The following is a 19,370-nucleotide window of genomic DNA, read 5'->3' on the forward strand; positions in this document are numbered from 1 at the left end:
ACTATTGAGTTTGATGCCCTCACACAGGCCCAACAACATAACGAGCTACAAGATTTGTTGAAACAACCAGGACAACTGAAGTTACCATGTGTCCCAATGCCTGAAGCAAATTCAGAATTTTATTTTGACCTATCAGGAGTCCATTTGTGCCGCAATACTTTCAAGCACAAGCAATTGCACCAGTATACAATCTGGCACATCCAGGAGTACACGCCACTATTAGATTCGTCAAACAAAATTTCGTCTGGCCTGGAATGCACGCAACAAAATTTCGTCTGGCCTGGAATGCACGCAGACTGCAAAACATTTGTCAAGCAATGCATGGCAAGTCAATGAATAAGATCACACAGCACGTCAGAGCACCGATAAGTGCATTTCTGCCACCAAATCAATGTTTCGCATTTCTTCTGCCGATTCAATGTTTCGAACATCTGCACATTGATATTGTAGGCCCGCTCAGTCTCAAAATGCTATAATTAGGGTCTTACACTTGTGGAACGATTTACCAAGTGGCCTAAAGCATTCCCCATGAAAGAAATCACAGCCGACCGTGGTTGGATTGCCGGATTTGGCAGCCACTACGGATTACCACAGATCAAGGATGACAATTCAAAGCCTACAAGAATTCGAAGCCAGACCAACTCAAGCCTGCATTTTTTTATGCATTGGGCACAGCAAGGACTGCAGAAGGCAAACACGAAGATAAGAATGTAGCTCCAGGAAATGTCACTGTACCCCAAAGCCACCACAAGACACTACAGATGAAATGTGTGTCTGAGAAGAGAACACCAAAGACTGTTACCTCAGATCCTGCTGCAACCACTGGCTCCAGTGGCACAACACCAGGTTTCAAGAAAGCTGTGGTAAAGTGCGCATAGAGCAGCGTGTGAAGTTTAACCTGCAATATCGTTGATACTGGGTACTGGAGGGGGGGGGGGGGGGGGGGGGGGCATGTACCATCTCACTGTCCCCGCAAGCACGAGTGTACAGTGGTGTATAAACATTCCATGTGACTAGTATATGTCATTATAGTTACTCTTTTGACATTAGTGGTACAGATCGTTCCATGCCTCGACAGTTAACTGTTCATCCTTTCACACTTGTAAGCTGTCTTGTATAGTCATGTTTTATGTGGAAATAAATGTTTAGTGCTACCAGATACCACAAGTTCAATTGACATAAATTGTTGACATTGTACCACAGATTTCGGTTTGTAGGAAAATAGGTTGGTTAGATGCTAGACGAATTAATCATTTCAGAGCATGGAGGAGCTCATGCTCATCACAGAGTGACCTACTAGAGTGTGTAAGGGGGATCACGATCTGTCCAGCCAGGGGATTGCAGACCGACATATGTCAGATGCAGCTGGTTCTAGGGAGGATGAGGGCAACACCAGAAAAAAGTGTAAGCACCATGCCACATTTCAAAAAGATAAAAATGCATTCACCACACTTACCTCAATACACACCCTGAATCTCAATCTCATACATTTCTTAGATACACCTGTTGCATCTCAGCAGGGCAAAATTTCCATGAGGCACTTGTTGCAACATACTCAGTAATACCAGGAGAACCAACAAAGAAACATAGTAACCATAAATGCTATGACCACTATCTTTGGTATGTTGCTGATAGCAATTTGCATACTTTACTTTTGTCACAGGCTTAGAAATGTAGATCTGCCAGATTTAGACTAGCATACATCACAATATAGAACAAGGGACTTGTACGGAGAATGACCCAAGCACAACTGAAGAAAAAGGCTCAAACTTCAGAATGACACTGTAGAGTAAGGAGTACAGTAATATATGTAACCAGCTTTTGAGTGCAATGGAGTTTGCACCAGGCACAAATATGTAATTAAATTTTTGAAGTGGTGTAAAAGGTAAGCAGGTGTAATATCCAGAACAAATTTTCTGAAGTGAGGGAGGAATGCAGCACAGCAGAATAACTTCATTCTGCAGTCTTTAAGTTTTTATTTAAGTTCCATTACACAAGCTCAGAATGGAATGTGTTGAGCTGAACTGGTGTGTCAGTTATGTCAAGATGACTTACCACCAATGCAATACACCTCAGGACTGGGGCAGACAGAAATTTAAGCACCACTGTACTGCCCTGTCTGCAGGTAAAAATTGCACTGTGATGTAAAACAATGTAACCCTGTGGCTTAACAACACTAAAAATTTAAACTTCAACAGAAAATCTGAGGTCAAAGGCCTAGAATCGTTATGACAGGTCCTATAAATGGGGACAAATATGATTGTGTAATTAGAGCCACTGCATAATAGCCAGGGTCTCAGATCTTATAAATAACACAGCTTTTGGAGCACAAGACACATTTTATTGTCTGCCATTCTGTCAGTATGAAAGAACTAGAGAGAACATTATCACAAATCCAACCTTTCTGTAATTTAGAGAAGCTGACAAAAAAGTGACTTTTCTTGAAGAAAATTAGTTACGGCACCACTTTCTCTCCCATAAATGAAAGCTTTAAAATAACACTGAAGTACAGCAAATACCACCATAGACCCAATCATGGAAAGTATTTTAGGACATGGAATGAGTAAAGGTTGGAACCAACAGAAACAGCCATCAAAAACTATTTGTGCATGCAAAGAATTGAAACAAGGATTGTAAAGATGAATATAAAAATTAGAAATAAAGATAGTTTAATCGTTAGCCCTAAGGACCTGGCCAACTCTATAAACAATCACTCTAATAATATAGCAACCAAACTTCAAGAAAATATTTCAAAAATACACCATACAGCTACAGAAAACCACTGGGGACAAAATCATTAGGACTGTATATGTATGTAAGTGTGAAATGTCCACAGGACTAGGCGATATAAGAAATGTGTGTACTAAAAGACTGTATTAGTTGCATAAAAGCAACCTAGTAGACATAAATGAGTCATTCTCATCAGGTTTATTCCCTGATTACCTGAAGCATGCAAAAATTCTTTCTATACTTAAAAAAAACAGACTGGTTTCATTATTCTCAAAAATAATAGAAACTATTATGAGAAAGAGATTTACGAAATATTTATTTAAATTATCAACTTCTCCACAAAGAACAGTTTGGTTTCTGGTACAGAAAGGGAACAGAAGCTGCTATAACATAATTTACAACAGTAGTTTTACAAGCCCTCAATAAAGGAGAGCACGTAACAGTAAAGTATTTGACACAATTGATCAAGAAATATTTCTAGGTAAACTTTAAGCACTGGGAATAAGGAGGGCTATAAGTAAATAGTTTATGTCTCACCTAGCAGACAAGAGTGCAAAGTGTAGAAACATCCCAAATTTCAAATGGCTCAAATGAAATAGTGAAACATCCTTCAGATCACAAATATTTGAACATTATAGACCCTCAAGGCAGAATGTTAGGCCCAATGCTGTTTCTCATTACAGTTTTCCTGGACCCGCTGCACTAAGGGATGAGCAGTGTACAGTGCACAGAGACTTTGGAGGGCGCTGAGAGTCTGAGCATAAGACACAATTGGGAAGGCTGTGTCACTGGATGTACTCCGTGGCTTGATACAAGGCGAAAATCTCGGCTGTGAATACTGAGGAGTTGGCTGGAAGCCAATATCGAAAGACATGGGTGCCAATGATGAATGCACACCCGACCCCGTCAGTCCGAGAACCATCAGTGTATACGAAGGTACTATCGCTAAGTTCGTGAAACTGGAGGCGATAGACCAAGGCTGGAGTAGTGTCCTTAGGAAGCGAATGAAGGCCAAGGTTAACACAGGCTGCTTCACGAAGCCAAGGTGGTGAAGGGTTCACACCCATGGGGAAAGTTGCAGGTAGTGTGAAGTTAGGCCGCCAAAGCAAGTGGCAAAAGCACACGCCATGAGGAACGAGGAAGAGGGACGAGTCCCATACCGATGATCTAAAGGATCATCAAAGGAGGCGGCATAGGAAGGGTCACCATGCATGGCAAACGGCATGCATACCTGCTGAGGAGAAAGTCACGGAGGTAGGACAGTGGTAGCTCAGCAGCTTCAGCATACAAACTATCAACCAGACTTGTGTAAAAGGCACCTGTGGCCAAACGGATGCCACGATGGTGGTTAGTGTTGAGAAAGCGTAAAAGGGATGGGCGTGCAGATGCATAAACAAAGCACCCCATAGTCTAGTTTCAAACAGATAAGGGACCGGTACAAACAGGGGAGGGTGGTTCGATCGGCACCCCAAGAAGTACCATTGAGGACACTGAGGGACTGGGAGAACCAAGAGTGTTTCCTATCAAGCATGAGACCCAGGAATTTCGTAGTGTCAACGAACAGAAGGGGAACAGGCCCAAAATGTAGAGATGGTGGGAGAAACCATTTGCACCGCCAAAAATTCATAGATATGGTTTTGTCATTGGAAAAGTGAAAGCCATTGGCGATGGTCCAGGAGTGAAGATGGTCAAGACAGCACTGAAGACACCACTCTGTGAGATACGTCTGTGGAGAACTGCAATAGATGGCAAAATCATCGACAAAAAGGGAGCCGGAGATGCCCGGCGGAAGACAGGCCACGGTAGGGTTCATGGCAATAGCAAAGAGGATGCCACTCAGGCCAGAACCCTGAGGCACACCATTTTCCTGAATAAAGGTGTCCGAAAAAGCAGAACCCACACGCACCTTGAAAACTCGGTCTTGTAAATATGGCCTAAGAAAGAAGGGCAGGCGCCCACGGAAGCGCCACGTGTAAAGAGTACGGAGGATACCAGTTCTCCAGCAGGTGTCACAGGCCTTCTCCAAATCGAAAAAACACTGCCAGTGTGGGATTTCCACAGAAAACCATTCATGAAATGGGTGGACAAAGTAATGAGATGGTCAACTGCAGAACGCTGCGCTCGATATCCACACTGTGCATTTGTGAGTAAATGGCGAGATTCGAGCCACCATACCACCTGGGCATGAATCATTTGTTCCATCATCTTGCAAACACAACTGGTAAGAGTGTTTGGGCAGTAGCTGGAAGGAAGGTTTTTGTCCTTACCGAGCTTAGGTATGGATACGACTGTGGCTTCACACCAGGGTCCAGGAAATGTGCCCTAAGCCCAGATGTGGTTGTATGTGTTAAGCAGAAAGTGCTTGCCCGCAAGAGAGAGGTGCGGCAACATCTGAATATGGATAGCGTTTGGCCCTGGGTCAGAGGACTGGGATGAACTGAGAGCATGATCTAGCTCCCTAATTGTGAAGGCGGCATTGTAGCACGATTTGGAAAAGAGAAGGGTATCGCCCAAGCCTTCTCCACCCGTTTCCTGGGTGATAGTGGGAAGAGCTCGAAACTTCTGCAAAAGGTGTCCCAAGGTGTTTGAGATAGCAATAGGATCCACTATGACATCGGCACTTACTGTCAGGCCGGAAATGGGGGAATGGATCTTGGTTCCAGAGAGCCGTTGGAGGTTGGCACACACAACAGAGGAAGGTGTCAAACCAGCTCTTTTGCTATCCCGAAGAACTCGCCGACACTTTGCACGCATCTGTTTATAATGACTGCAGTTTGCCAGTGAAGGGCGGCGGTTAAAAATGCGGAGAGCACGTCTCCATCCACGAACTGTGTCGCGGCATGCCTCAGTCCACCAAGGGACTGGGACACGTGGTAAAGAGGAAGTGCAAGGAATGGTACGTTCTGTAGCAGTACAAATAACATTTGTGAGATAGTCCACCTGGTCATCACAACTGAGGAAATCCTGTTCTGCAAAGGTCGCCAGGGAGGATGACAGTTGACAGTCAGCCTTAGTAAGCTGCCATTTGAGCATGCATGTGGATGGTGTAGGAGTCAGCAGACAGAGAGCACACAGGAAGTGGTCACTCGAGTAGGCGTCAGAAAGAACGGAACATTCAAGACGAGGGGCACGCTGGGCAGCGCTCAATGATAGGACCAAATGGGAATAGGTGTGTGAGGAGTCAGAAAGAAAAGTGGGTGCACCAGTGTCAAGGCCGAAGGGGTTGAGTTAGTTAAGAATGTCTGCCAAGAGGGCACCTCTCTGACAGGCCCTGGGAGAACCACAAAGGGGATGATGTGCATTAAAGTCACTGAGTAGCAAAATCGGTGAAGGTAGCTGCCCAATAAGCTGAAAGAAGTCAGCCCTGGTGACACTGAAGGACAGAGGTACATAAATGGTACAGAGGGAGAAAGTCAGGTTGGGGAAGTCAACAGCCAGAAGACGGGTAGTGAGGGAGATGGGTTGACTATGAAGGTCATCCCGTATAAGCAGCATGACGCCCCATGAGATGGGATGCCGACCTCAGGGGGAAGGTCAAAACAGATCAGTAAGTAATGTGGAAGCTCAAAGCAGTCTTGAGGACGCAATTTCATTTCCTGAAGGCAAAGTACGAGGGGATGCTAGAAGCAGCCACAAATTCTCTTTGTGGGACCAAAGGCCGCGAATGTTCCATTGGAGGACAGTCATGAGGAGGAAGGGATGTAGGGGTGTCAACTCAGTGTCTGCCGAGGGACAACCGGTGGAGAGTCACTACTGCAGGGCACAGAAGCAGGAGGATCCTGTTCCATAGGGTCCACACAAGCGTCGTTATGCTTGTGCAGTCGGTCGGTGAAATCCAATGCCAAAAAACTGTTGGTGGTGCGCACCAGCGAGACACACACTGGCCGGGCTAAACGACCAAGTGACGACACCGTCGAGCAGGATCTTCGAGTTGGTGAAGGGGAAGACCGTTTGTCTTTAGCGGACTTCTTCGAGCCCTTCTGCTTAGAGGAAGACTTGGGTGTTGGTTGGCTGAGGGACGGAGGAAGTCTTCCCGGGATTACTCCTTCTGGCCTTTCCTGCCTGCCGGTTGTGTAGTGGGTAGCTTCACTTCACAAGGTGAGTTTGACAGTTTGTTGCACAGCAGGACAGGGGGACGGTGATGCTACCTTAACACTGGGTGAATTCACAACCTCAGAGCCAAATTTGAGGTCATATGTCTGTGTAGCCATGTCCTTCATGGAGCAAGGGGTAACAAGAACTGAACTGTAAGTGCCAGATAGTGGAACACAGGGTTTGCGGCTAGCCAATAACTTGCGAGCTACTGGGTAAGGCACATATTCCTTTAGCCGAATCTCTTTAACAGCCCACTCGTCGAGATACACGAGACAATCCTGGGAGGATGCGGCATGGCCGCCATTGCAATTGATACAGTGGGGAGAAGGAGGCGGACATTCGCCCTTGTGTGCATCCCTGCCACAGGTTACGGATTTGGCCAGGTGTCGACAAGATGTTCTAGTGTGATTGAATCGATGACACTAATAACAGCGCATCAGATTCGGAATGTGGAGCCGGACTGAGATGATTTCGTAGCCTGCTTTAATCATGGATGGCAGCACCTCCGTATCAAAAGTAAGAAAAAGAGTGCGGGTGGGCACCAAGGAAGAATCGACCTTTTTCATGACACGATGAATGGCAATCACACCCAGATCGGAGAGGTAAGATAGTATTTCAGCCTCAGTCAGAATGTCCAGCAGCCCATTCTAAACTATACCACAAGAGAGAATTCAAAGTTCTATGTGCCTCCACACAAACAGGGTAGCCATGGAGAAGCAGGGCAGCAAGAAGTAGTTGTGCTCGAGTCTCAGAAGCAGTCTCCAAAAGCAAAGTGCCATTCCGTAAACGAGAGCAGGATTTCACAGGGCCATCAATGGCATCAACGCTTTTTTGAATAATAAACGGATTGACCATGGCGAAGGACTGACCATCTTCAGTACATGACAACAAGGAACCGCGGTGCAGCAGGAATGGTCTTCAAATCAGTAGCCTCATTAAGTTTTCATTTCGCCAATGTCAATGGAGAGAATGAATGACTCATTGCGAGGAAATCCCCATGATTGCCAGCGTCTCTAATGGCACACTCCTTCCAGCTGGGGGCCCCTACACACAGGGGTTCTCCCACCTTAGGTGATTGTTCACACCTCAGGTCACACCTCCCGAACACCTGACAGAGGGACCAATGGGCAATCTGAGAAGCTTACAGCTCATCACCCCTCCCTGGGCCTGGCCTGTACCAGGGGATACGTGGGAACTCCACCTGTCGACCCGGGGCTGGGAATTACACATTACCCAGTCACCTTTTACGCATCAGACATGTGGGCCGGCCTTCAGGAGCGCACAGGGAAAAGGAGGAAGAAAAATGAGGATCCTCAAACACCGAAGAGGAGGAACAAGAGAAGAAAGGAAACAAAGAAAGGAGAAAAGGAGCCAAAAAGAAAGTTGAGATTGTTCGCAGGTCAGCAACAGAATGTAGAACATTCCCAATAATACACCAGACATGTTCCCCAAGGGAGGGGAAAAAGAATAGCAAGAGGATAGACATGCAGCATGGAAGGGAAAAAGTGCTGCAAAGGCTGGGGCCCCATGGTAGCCAAGCACAAACCTGCCAAAAAGTGACGAGCCCCCTGGGGGGATATTTGCTGATGACAGCAACATGATAATTACAGATATGACACCAGAAATGTTAGAAGTAAAAGTTGAAAAGACACTTACAGCTGTCCACAACTGATCACATAACAATCAAGTAGCCCTTAATGTAAAAAACACTAACAATAACATCTACATAAAAAAATCTAATACAACAAAACTAGAAGTACATACTGAAACCATAGTGCTATAAAATTTTTAGGTATGTATGTCCAACAATTCAATTCAGATGAACATATCACTGTACTTGGAAAAAATTAGCACAGTATGCTATGCCTTACAAATATTAATCACAGTAGCTCATGCCTAAAACCACCATAATTTGCACACATACATTTTAACATCAGCTGTGATATTATATTCTGGGGTGTAGATGCTCAGAATGTGGAAAATGTATTCAAATTGCAAAAATGAGCCACCAGAATGAGAAAGAGCCACAAAAGAGCCCACTGCATTGAGCTATTCAAGAAATGGGGTATTCTGACAGTTACAAGTTAATGTGTTTCAAACTGCAGTTTTATATTAAAAAAAAAGTTGAGCAACATACAGCAAAACAGCTCTATACATGATTATCAAGCCAAATGTAGTAAATGCTTGTACTTAAATGAATAGAGCATGGACTTCTTTTTAACCAAGGGTCAAGATATATAATAAACTGTTAAAATATATCAAAACATAAAGAAACACAATAAATTTAAGAAATCTTAAAAAACATTTACTAAAAAACAGTTTTTACTCCATTAAAGATTTCATTAAACATAAAATTATTGCAAATAAAAGATCAAGTTTACCAACTACAAAGCAGAGAAAAGGGCCAGAGTGTACTTTTAAGCAACACAATGCATTGCAGTTTGTAATTTACTCCATGAAATCTACATCTAAAAATAAGGTATTACCAGAGGAATCTTCATTTCTCTTGTTTGAAACATGTTTTGCCTGCTTTAGGTAATTCAGTGATAAAGACACACACACGTGAGATTACGACATCTATACAAAGATATTTGTCTACGGATGAACGAAGAAATAAATTCTTACCAGCAGAAAAGTACTTACACCAACAATGAGAATAAGTACTAACTGGCATAATTACACAGTCCCTGGACAAAGAGGCACATGTTTTTAACATTTTCATGAAAAATCTCAAAAGCAGAACACAATAATAAAAGGAGACATAATGCATATTATTGACTGAAATCTGTTTTATAAAACACTATACAGATAGTAATAATAATAGTCATAATATACTACTACTACTACTACTACTACTACTACTAATAATAATAATAATAATAATAATAATAATAGTAATAATAATGCCATTTAATCACTACATTAAACTTTTCCCTACATTTCACTGTAGTTAACCCTTGAGCAATGGTGGCAGGGCAGTTCTCACTCCCTTCTCTCTCACATCAGCATCAGTCAAGTTACAATAGTTCACAGCAAATCTGCTGCATATTAATATAAAATAAAATAAATACATCACAATTAAAAGTACATTACATATAAAGTATTTATCTTCCATTATTTCCATCAACAGCATTCTTGCAGCTTAATATACTGACTCATAACATTAATTCACTTCATCAGGAGAAGCATTCATCAGCAACTTACAAAGAGTTGTGAACAAACTTTACCCAATAAGTGAATTCTGCACTGTTATTTCACTTAGTACTGTACTTCGGTCATTAAATCTTCTCTGTCACGTTTCTCACAATTATCTGTAGCAATATCTAAAAGATTTTTAATATATACATACAGTTGATAACTATCTAACCGTTTTCATGATATGGTTTAAACATTCTGATTATTCATTGTCCACAAGCCAGATAATTTACATGATTTTGTTAATACATACATAACTGAAAGAATATTTAACTCCAGCCACTTCATGTCATTCACAAAAAGCCACACCCACTTCAAACAAATGAATCAATCATGGATTGCACAGAATATCTGGAATATCACTGACCAATGTAATCACTTTCACTAGTATACGCATAAAGGGCACATCTGGCAATACTAATTGAATTTCATTTTGTAACTTATGGAGCAAGAAAAAAAAACTAAAAATAATTGCGAGGATGAAACATTTTTTATTAATTTCCCACAAATGTCTAACTTCTGTTATTACAATAGAATGATTACAAAAGATAGTATCGCATGTTTTGACCAGTCTGCTACATAAACATACTCTATATGCAAATAATAAACACATCATCTAAAGAGCATATATATATATATATATATATATATATATATATATATATATATATATATAGTAAGGTGCAAGGACATGAAATTTGACTTATTGCACGAGTAATAACAAGTTATAAGAACAAAAGTATGGTCTTCCAATTCCATGATGGCCAACAGAATATTTTACACGGTACTCATACATATACAATTAATTTCATTTTGTGGAGATTTCATACACACATTTAACACATTTATAGAAAGAAACAAACACACAATATGCACTGCTTTCAGAACTCTGGTGCTAAAGTACCACATCACAAAATTTATTTTTTTAAAATGGGGTAGTATAGTGATACTGAGTTATAGATTTGGCCAACATATTGGGATTTCTTATTCTGACTGTTATCCAAAATGTCTGAGTTTCAGCAATTTCAAAATAAACCTCTGTCTCATGTCTCTCCCTCTGTCATATAAATTTACCTAGGCACCAGCACACTTGCACTGTTTATTTACTGGGATTATTCCAGTTTCATGTAAATGACATGGAAAATAATTTTAAAGTTTTGTACTGTTGTCTTAAAACATGAATTTTTTATTTAGTGAAAAGCCACACTTTCTCATACAAAACCCAGGCACTTTTAGATTTTTAATGCAATTAAACTTATTGGAGCTTTTTTTATGGTACCTTCAGTTCATTATGCAACACATGTACATTCTTCGCAACCACAACTCATGCAAGAATTTTCACATGAAAATGTTCTCTAGTTCACAGTACCAAATACTGCGACTAAAATTCATTACATCATATGTGTAAAACTGCTCAAAAATTTCAGATTGGTCTTTGTTTGTTCAATGTATTACATAAGCAGTGTACCAGCAATTAGTGCCAATAATACCAATTCTAATATCCACATTTTCAGGAAACAGTATTCTGTGGAAGAGCTTTAAGTAAACTTTGTCCATCCCATCACAATAATTTTTTTAGCTGTCACAAGACTATCCTTAGACGAGTTCTGAATAAATTAAGAAATGCTATACAAACAGAAAATATAGTTCTGCGAATACTTTCTTGGCATTACATGAGCAGTACATTTAGATTAATTAAATATTCATAATAGACAATACTCTGTGCATTTATATGATTCATATCATTATCTTACCTCTCCCACCACAAGCTGTTAACAACACAAATAATTTTTGATCTAGTTATTTCTATTAACTGGGATTTTAAATTTTATCGAATGTAAAAACACCTAACTGTATGGGGCACACTTTTAAATAAATTAAGAAGTGCAAATGGTTAAAAAATACAGTACTTCAAATTGCAGTATATCACCTACATTTTTGATGCCTGTTCTCACATCTGGAGCCAACATAATTTTACAGTGATGGCCCATACCATACTCTGAGGAGAGAGAACAGTGGAAAGGTTGTGTAGACATATGGGACTTTCAATTACTTTCTCTTTTTATGACAATCAATCTCAGGAATAAAATACATTAACATTGGAAAGATATTGATTTTTCTTCACTTTTATGTAGATACAGCACCACCTCACATATATGTTCCCAGTAATTAACAAGATATTATTGTCCCACTGTGAATGTATCAGGATTGTGTAATTAATATTAACAATTATCCAAAAATAAATGCACAGCTCATTATTCCACTTTCTTCATGGTGACGTTGCAAGCAAAAACAATCTTTCTGACTGCAATCTATGACTTGACAATGAGCTTAAGTCTGCAAAAATTTCTTACATTTACCAATTACGAAGGAAGCCTGAAATTCAGTTCGTCACACATTTCAAAATCAAAACAACATCCTTGACAGGAAAAGTAAAAATCCTCTTAAGTTAACTCTTCAACCTTTCAAGTTAAGCAAATAACCATACAACACAGTACGAAGGCTATATCCAATACTGACTTAATGTCCTCTATTTTTTAAAACTTTCAGTCATCATAACTGCACACATTATCCTCTCCAGACCAACAGCCCTTAGTATATGTGACAAGTATGATAGGAATTACTATGCTACATTTTGAAATGTGTAATGAAACTTGCAAGAAAGTACTAAGCACAATGTCAGTTCACCACAATGAGATTCTTGCTCAACTGATCGCCCTTGGAACGTTACAGGCAGCATTTCATGTGCTGAGTGAGGTAAGGGTCAGTATAATTCTGTGCTGCATTGTATTCAGAAACCAGGCGTTTGATGAGTGACAGTTTTTCATGCAGATACTGAAACCTCTTCTTGGCATCTTGGAACTCCTGATCACGCTTTGTTTCCTCATATTCCTGAATAATTTGTTTTTGTATGCTCTGTAAAAACAAAGTTTGAGAATGGTAATACATTCAAGAAATGTAATTGATTTAACTACCTATTACTTAAAACTGAAAGCTTTCCAAGTTCATCTCTAATCATACCTTCCATTCAGGGCTAAACTTTACTTGTTGCTTTAAGCTCTTTTCTAAATCAGCAAATCTCTGGGAAACTTTTTCAACTTCAGAGTGAAGTCTTCTGTATTCTGAATAATCTGCATTGAAGTCGGCTTTATATTTACTCCATTGCTCCCTGTTCATTATTTTTGTGTAATTCCTGTAAAAATTAGTAACAGTTAATGGACTGAAAGGATTTCTACAATTTACTGATTTAGTGTGACAAACTGAGTCAGAAAAAAATTTTTCCTAATTTGTTACCATAATATCCACTAGAAATATCAAGCATACTCACTCTAATGTCCAATGTAATATAGAAGTTGAAAATAACATTAAGAACTACAAAGATAATTTACACAGAAAAGAAATATGTTCTCACAGTGTACCAGTTATTGGGGCTTCTTCCCAATGCGAGTCATATATGAAGTGTATTTATATGTTGCCATTGCTTAAATGAGTCATTCCATGTCAAATCAACACCTATTTTACCTCACCCTCTTAGATTTTGCTGAAAGTTGTTATAGTGGGCACTGAGACTAAGAAAAATACCAAATTTCAATTTTTTATCTCAAACCATTCCTGAAATATGGCTATGTAAACTTTTCAAAAACAGCCAAAAATGTGTGAACGGACTTTTTTTAAATTGTCCTAGGAGCTGCCCTAATCGAGCTAGAGAACTGGGAATGGTGTCATTTTGCATGCTCTTTCCAGGGATATACAACAAAACATAGCTTCTAATTAATAACCTTTTCCAAATACTAATTTATATTCTGATTTAATTTTAATTTTTTTTTACAAAAAGTACATAACTGAAAATTTTCAAAATATTTCCATAACTACTTCATACTATTGTAAATCACATGGCAAAATATAAATCTGGGATGATGATGGGTTCATTGTTAAAAAAATATTCCAGACTCTTGTTTTTCACTGGCCCTAGTTTGACCAAATTGACCTTTAACAAACAGGAACTTCTTTAAAATATACTGAAAGGTAAGTAAAAAAAGTATTAGAAATATCAAAACATCACCTTATTAAACGAAAACTAATCAGCATATTTTATAATTAAGTTGACTGCTTATTTTAATTTCATACAACTTCACTAACAATATATTAACCGATATAACAAAAACAAGAAATTGAGCATTTAACTACAAACTGAAATAAAGTATGAATAAGTACAAGTATTTACATAATAGTTCTGGTCAATGATGTTTGAAATGGAACTATTAAACAAATTAAATACGTAATGCTTGTTTGTAAGTAAGAGGTATCTGTACATAGCTAAATTTAACACAATAGGTACTAACAATAATTTTGAAACAACTTTCTATAAAATATACATTAACACTAACCTGACACAAAAATTAAGTTTTGAGTTGAAAGCAGTTTCCCAATAAACTGTCTAGGAACTTCACATATTACATTTTAATAAAGCTGACTGGGTTTGGTTTACATCACTTTCATTAAGAATGTATGTTCTCCCTGTAGGAATAAATGGATTCACATTTGTGAGAACATCCAGGATAAGAGAACGACTTACCTGGTCCACATGGATGAAGAAAAGTTATTTTCACTTCATCAAGTTCTTCGTTTTTTTCTAAAATGTACCCAAGTCACCAGTTTCTGCCATATACAGTGGTGACATAGCCTGATACATCTTGTAACTTCAGTTTGTCTGGTGATTTAGTTACTGCCCTCTCCCAACTCTGTATGTCACGTGAGGAAGTATTTGACAATTAATTTTGATGTAGTGTTGGGAATGAAAGTGTGAAATTGCTGTGTTCCTTTGATTGTCAATGCCTCTTCAAGTCGGCTTTTTAAGAATATTTCTGAAGCAGCGTAGTCTTCTTGAGTGGAATATGCAAAATCAACATTTGTGATATTATCTACTGCCCACTCAAATATATCTCGTGCTGTTTGGATCTTATTTTGGTATGGCCTTTGCAAACTTACACGAGCTGCCAGTCTCTTTACTGAACCCCCTACTCCATCGCAAGGCCCTTTCCCATGTGCTGTGGCTGAAAAGTGCCACTCAGCTTTTATGTTGAAGTCTTCCTAATGAAGGCAAAGGTTCAGGAAGTTTTTCTTATTTTTATACTGAGCGGCAGAACTGTCAGAATAATAGTATATCTTTTTTGGAATCTTTTGAAATTTATTTGTTAGATATGAAGTTAGCTTCTTTTGAAAGGTTTAAACCGCAGTTGTATTGTGCTCCAGGCAATCAGAAACAATGACAAAGCTCATATGCTCAATTTTGTCTTCCTGTTTGTAATATATAACAAAAGGGTGCATGGTAATCTGTTGTCTTGTCCAGTGGAAACTCAGAGCTTCATCCTGTAGAACTATACTATAATTTTCTGAAAAATCACATATGACAACAAATTCAGATTCCATAAGGTTTTCTCTTGTGGAGTTACGGAATGTTCGTTGTTGCTTGGCAATGAAGTCATGCCGAATCAAAGTCGACATCTTACTACAAAATAAATCTATGAATTCTTCAGAAGTTTTCTGAACAATTTCCAAATTACATCAGTCAACTGACATCCACTGTTGGAACTGAACTTGTTCAATTAAGTTTTCATGAAAAAGAGTCTTAAAATTTTACGTATGACAGTTTCTCCTGGGCAGTATTCACAGTTTCCCATGTTCCAATCCACTGATGATGGGTTGCAAAGCATTTTTGCAATGCACTGCTTATAATTGTTTAAGCTGCTGCTCGTTACTGTATTTAGTTTGGCATTTTCTATCATTAATTTTATGTTTTGGTGAGTTGTGCACATGCAGACAGTGTGTGTGTGCCACTCGCGCCAGCCAATACACAATGTTTTGGTCTCAACGCAGCAAATTTAGAGAAACCTATTTTTATGCTAGGAAACTTGTCTTTAAAATGTTTGTAAGCTTCTTTAAGGTTACACAAAATAAGTCGTTTGATATTTTTGTTTCATTTCCACTTGTTTCTGTAATTGTCACACAATCTTTAATACCTGGCATTGCCCTGCTAACTTTATCATTTTCATAAAATGTATGTACAATTTTGACAGTTTCTGTTGGTAAACACTTCCCTGGTTTTGGACCTTCCATGAATCCTCTCTCTTTCAAAATTTTTTTGGACTGCCGAACAATGTAATTAGGAGCATTAAATTCCCTCATTTTCCTGACACTCCACTTTTCAGGTAAACTTGTAAGAATCAGTTTTTTTGAGTACTTATAGAATTTTTAAAGTTTCTTTTAAGATTTTAAAGAACGGATTCATCGGTATCAGTATCTGACGAAGTTTCAGGAGCAACAAAAAGTTTACGTGTCATTGAAGAGATTTTCTTCACTTTTGATTTGGCGTAATGCCTAGATATTAGTTTTCTCTTGTCAATTGGGGACTCGCCTAGTTCTTGAAGTGTTGTGTTAAATGTTTTAACAGCTACTGAAGTTGGAGTGAAGTCAGGGTCTTGGTCTCGGATGATTATCTCTGACCCAGAAGATTCTTCAACACTTTCATCACTGATGGGCTCTGGTATATTTTTCCTACATTTATCACAAATCTTGGCACCACTTGGTATTTGAGGACATAATTTGGGCATCCATGTTGTGACATTTCTCAGTTTTTTTCGGTCTCTAATAAAATGATTTTACTTCTTCAATGGATTACAACACTGCACTCTTACAGCACTGCACTTTTTACTTGGTTCCATATTTATACAAAAACCACTTATAAACTGCCCTTCAATGTATAGATTTACTTGAAAATGAACTATTAAATATAATAGATACAGACTGGTCAACACAGAGGTAACAGTTGATTTGCACTAAAGGCACACAAAACCTTAGAAGGTAACAATGCAGACTACATCATCTCAACAATGGCTCCAGTCTCCGAATTATTGTACAGACATCACGCCCTATGTATACGGTCCTCTACTGACGTACTACCTTAAAGGTCAGTTTGGTCAAACTAGGGCCGTTAGTGAAAAACAAGAGTCCGGAATAATTTTTTTTAAACAATGAACCCATCATCATCCCACATTTATATTTTGCCATGTGATTTACAACAGTATGAAGTAGTTAAGGAAATATTTTGAAAATTTTCAATTATGTACTTCTTGCAAAAAAATTAAATCAAAATATTAATTACCATTTTGAAAAAGGTTATTAATTAGAAGCTATGTTTTTTGTCTATCACTGGAAAGAGCATGAAAAATGCTGCAAAATGACACCTTTCCCAGTTCTCTAGTTCAATTAGGGCAGCTCCTACGGCAATTTAAAAAAAGTCCGTTCACACATTTTGGGCCAGTTTTTGAAAAGTTTACATGACCATATTTCAGGAATGGTTTGAGGAGTAAAATTGAAATTTGGTATTTTTCTTAGTTTCAGCACCAACCTTCAGCAAAATGTAAGAGGGTGAAGTAAAATTTTTATTTAAAGTGTGTTGATCTGACATGGAATGACTCAAATGCCTCAGTGCGAGCCGTAATTAGTTCAATTCTCTCTTGACGACCTCTAGAGTGTGATACATATGAGGTTGTAGTATATTCATGGATTTCTCACTTGGTGCTGGTCCTTTTAAACTATTTAAGCAGGCTTTGACAAGATAGTTTGTGTTTATCTTCAGTCTTCCAGTTCCGTTTTTTCAGCATTTCTGTCATACTTTCTCAAAAAAAACCTGTTATCATTAGTGCCACACTTCTCTGTGTACATATTCACTGTCGCCCATTACTCATTACTCTTATATGGTACAGGCCCCACAAAGTTGAGCAATATTGTAGGATGGGTCACAGAAGTGTTCTGTAATCTCCTTTTGTAGATAGATTACATTTTTTTCTAGAATTCTCTTAATGAATCTTAGTCTGTCACCAGCTTTACCTGCAACTAAGCCTATGTGACTGTTCCATTTCATATCCCTACAAACTGTTGCACCCAGTTAGTTGTATGATTTGACAGGTCGCACTTGTGTCTGATCGACATTCTAGTCGGGGGATACTATTTCTTTTTTTACTGATATTTGAACACAAATTCTGACTACAATAGCAACTGAAGCATTGAAATGCATAGTAATAATGTTTCGATACAATATGAATCAGCTTATTAAGGTCTCTAACTGATAAAGTATAAAATAGACACAAACTAGTTTCAACTGTTTAGTATAATTAGGAATACTCAAATAGCAAGTAATTCATGAAAGGAAATATAACACGAGATCTGTAATAATTTGTGTTAAAAATGTAACAATTTAAGTAAAGCCCAGCTTCTGCGTCCCCGGCATTAATGTTGTACCCCATTTTAGGGCAATTTTTATCGCTCTCGTCAAATTTCCTCTGATCACAATGTTAATTCACACCCGATTTTACGTTAACATAATGTTTGCCGACATTTGCGCTTTATGGAACAATATTTTGTGGATAAAAAACTTCAGTAATAGACATAAACTTACACTGACATGGCGACAGTCTTCAAGTAGTGTTTACTATCGTTAGGTGGTGTTCTTCTTTCTTCACACGCTTAGTCACCTGTTCTCAATCGGTAAAGCCGAAGCACTGGCCATTGTCCAATATCCTGCCGTTGCCTCTCGGAATGGTGGCTGATGGGAGTAAGTAGGTTCGTGACCAATCACAGCCATTTTCAAACTTTCTCAGCTGCGCTTGCGCGATTCCTGATCATCACACTGACACACTCAGACACCACAGCGGTGAACGCATGTTTCGGATATTTGTTGTTAAAATGTTTAGCGACGTGTGGCGCCAGTTGGCGCTACTGTGGGGGTAACTTTGCTCTTGTGCGTTGCACAAAGTTCCTGTCTAACTAATTGAAGAGACGTTCAGTGATGTTTTTATTTCATGCAGGTCCCGAAAATTTATTTTCATTGTCAGTTGCAAATATTCACGTAAGAACTTTTTTGTGATGATTCACAAACAAACTATGTGAGTCTTGTTTCGCGTTTGTGATTTTCTGCATAATTGAGGAGAGACAGGTTCTTATAACCTCAAAAAGACGATATTAGCGCATGATACGCAAAACGACTCATACGTAAACTTCGCACAAAATCCTTGCGAAAATATTTGCCCTTGATAGTGAGAATAAATCCTCGAAACGAAAAAGTACGGAGCTAGTGTAGTGTTTCATTATTTAAATGATGAATGATACAGTTGCAGGCTTTCACCTCCTTCTAACAAAAAAGTTTTTGCTTCCCAGTTACCAGTTCCAGCGGCTAAACGTGGTACAAAATTCAGAAATCCTTTATTGGATAATAAAAATCCTGCCGAGTATTTTGATGCATGTTATGTACACATATGAAACAATAACGCAAAGAGGGATCCTATACGTAA

General features: G+C 38.9%; 1 protein-coding gene across 1 annotated transcript in view; it reads right to left on the reverse strand.

Moving 5' to 3' along the window:
• Positions 1-12,119: 12,119 nt before the first annotated feature.
• LOC124622825 (RNA polymerase II elongation factor Ell-like) overlaps positions 12,120-19,370 on the reverse strand; it is a 384,934-nt gene continuing 377,683 nt past the window's right edge. Inside the window, exons 12-13 of the mRNA XM_047148616.1 lie at positions 13,042-13,213; positions 12,120-12,936 (exon numbers count right to left, since the gene is read on the reverse strand). Coding sequence (XP_047004572.1) covers positions 12,748-12,936; positions 13,042-13,213 — 361 coding nt within the window. The 3' untranslated portion in view covers positions 12,120-12,747. The remainder of the gene's footprint in view (positions 12,937-13,041; positions 13,214-19,370) is intronic.

The sequence above is a fragment of the Schistocerca americana genome, chromosome 7 (genome assembly GCF_021461395.2).
Source record: "Schistocerca americana isolate TAMUIC-IGC-003095 chromosome 7, iqSchAmer2.1, whole genome shotgun sequence".
NCBI lineage: Eukaryota > Metazoa > Arthropoda > Insecta > Orthoptera > Acrididae > Schistocerca > Schistocerca americana.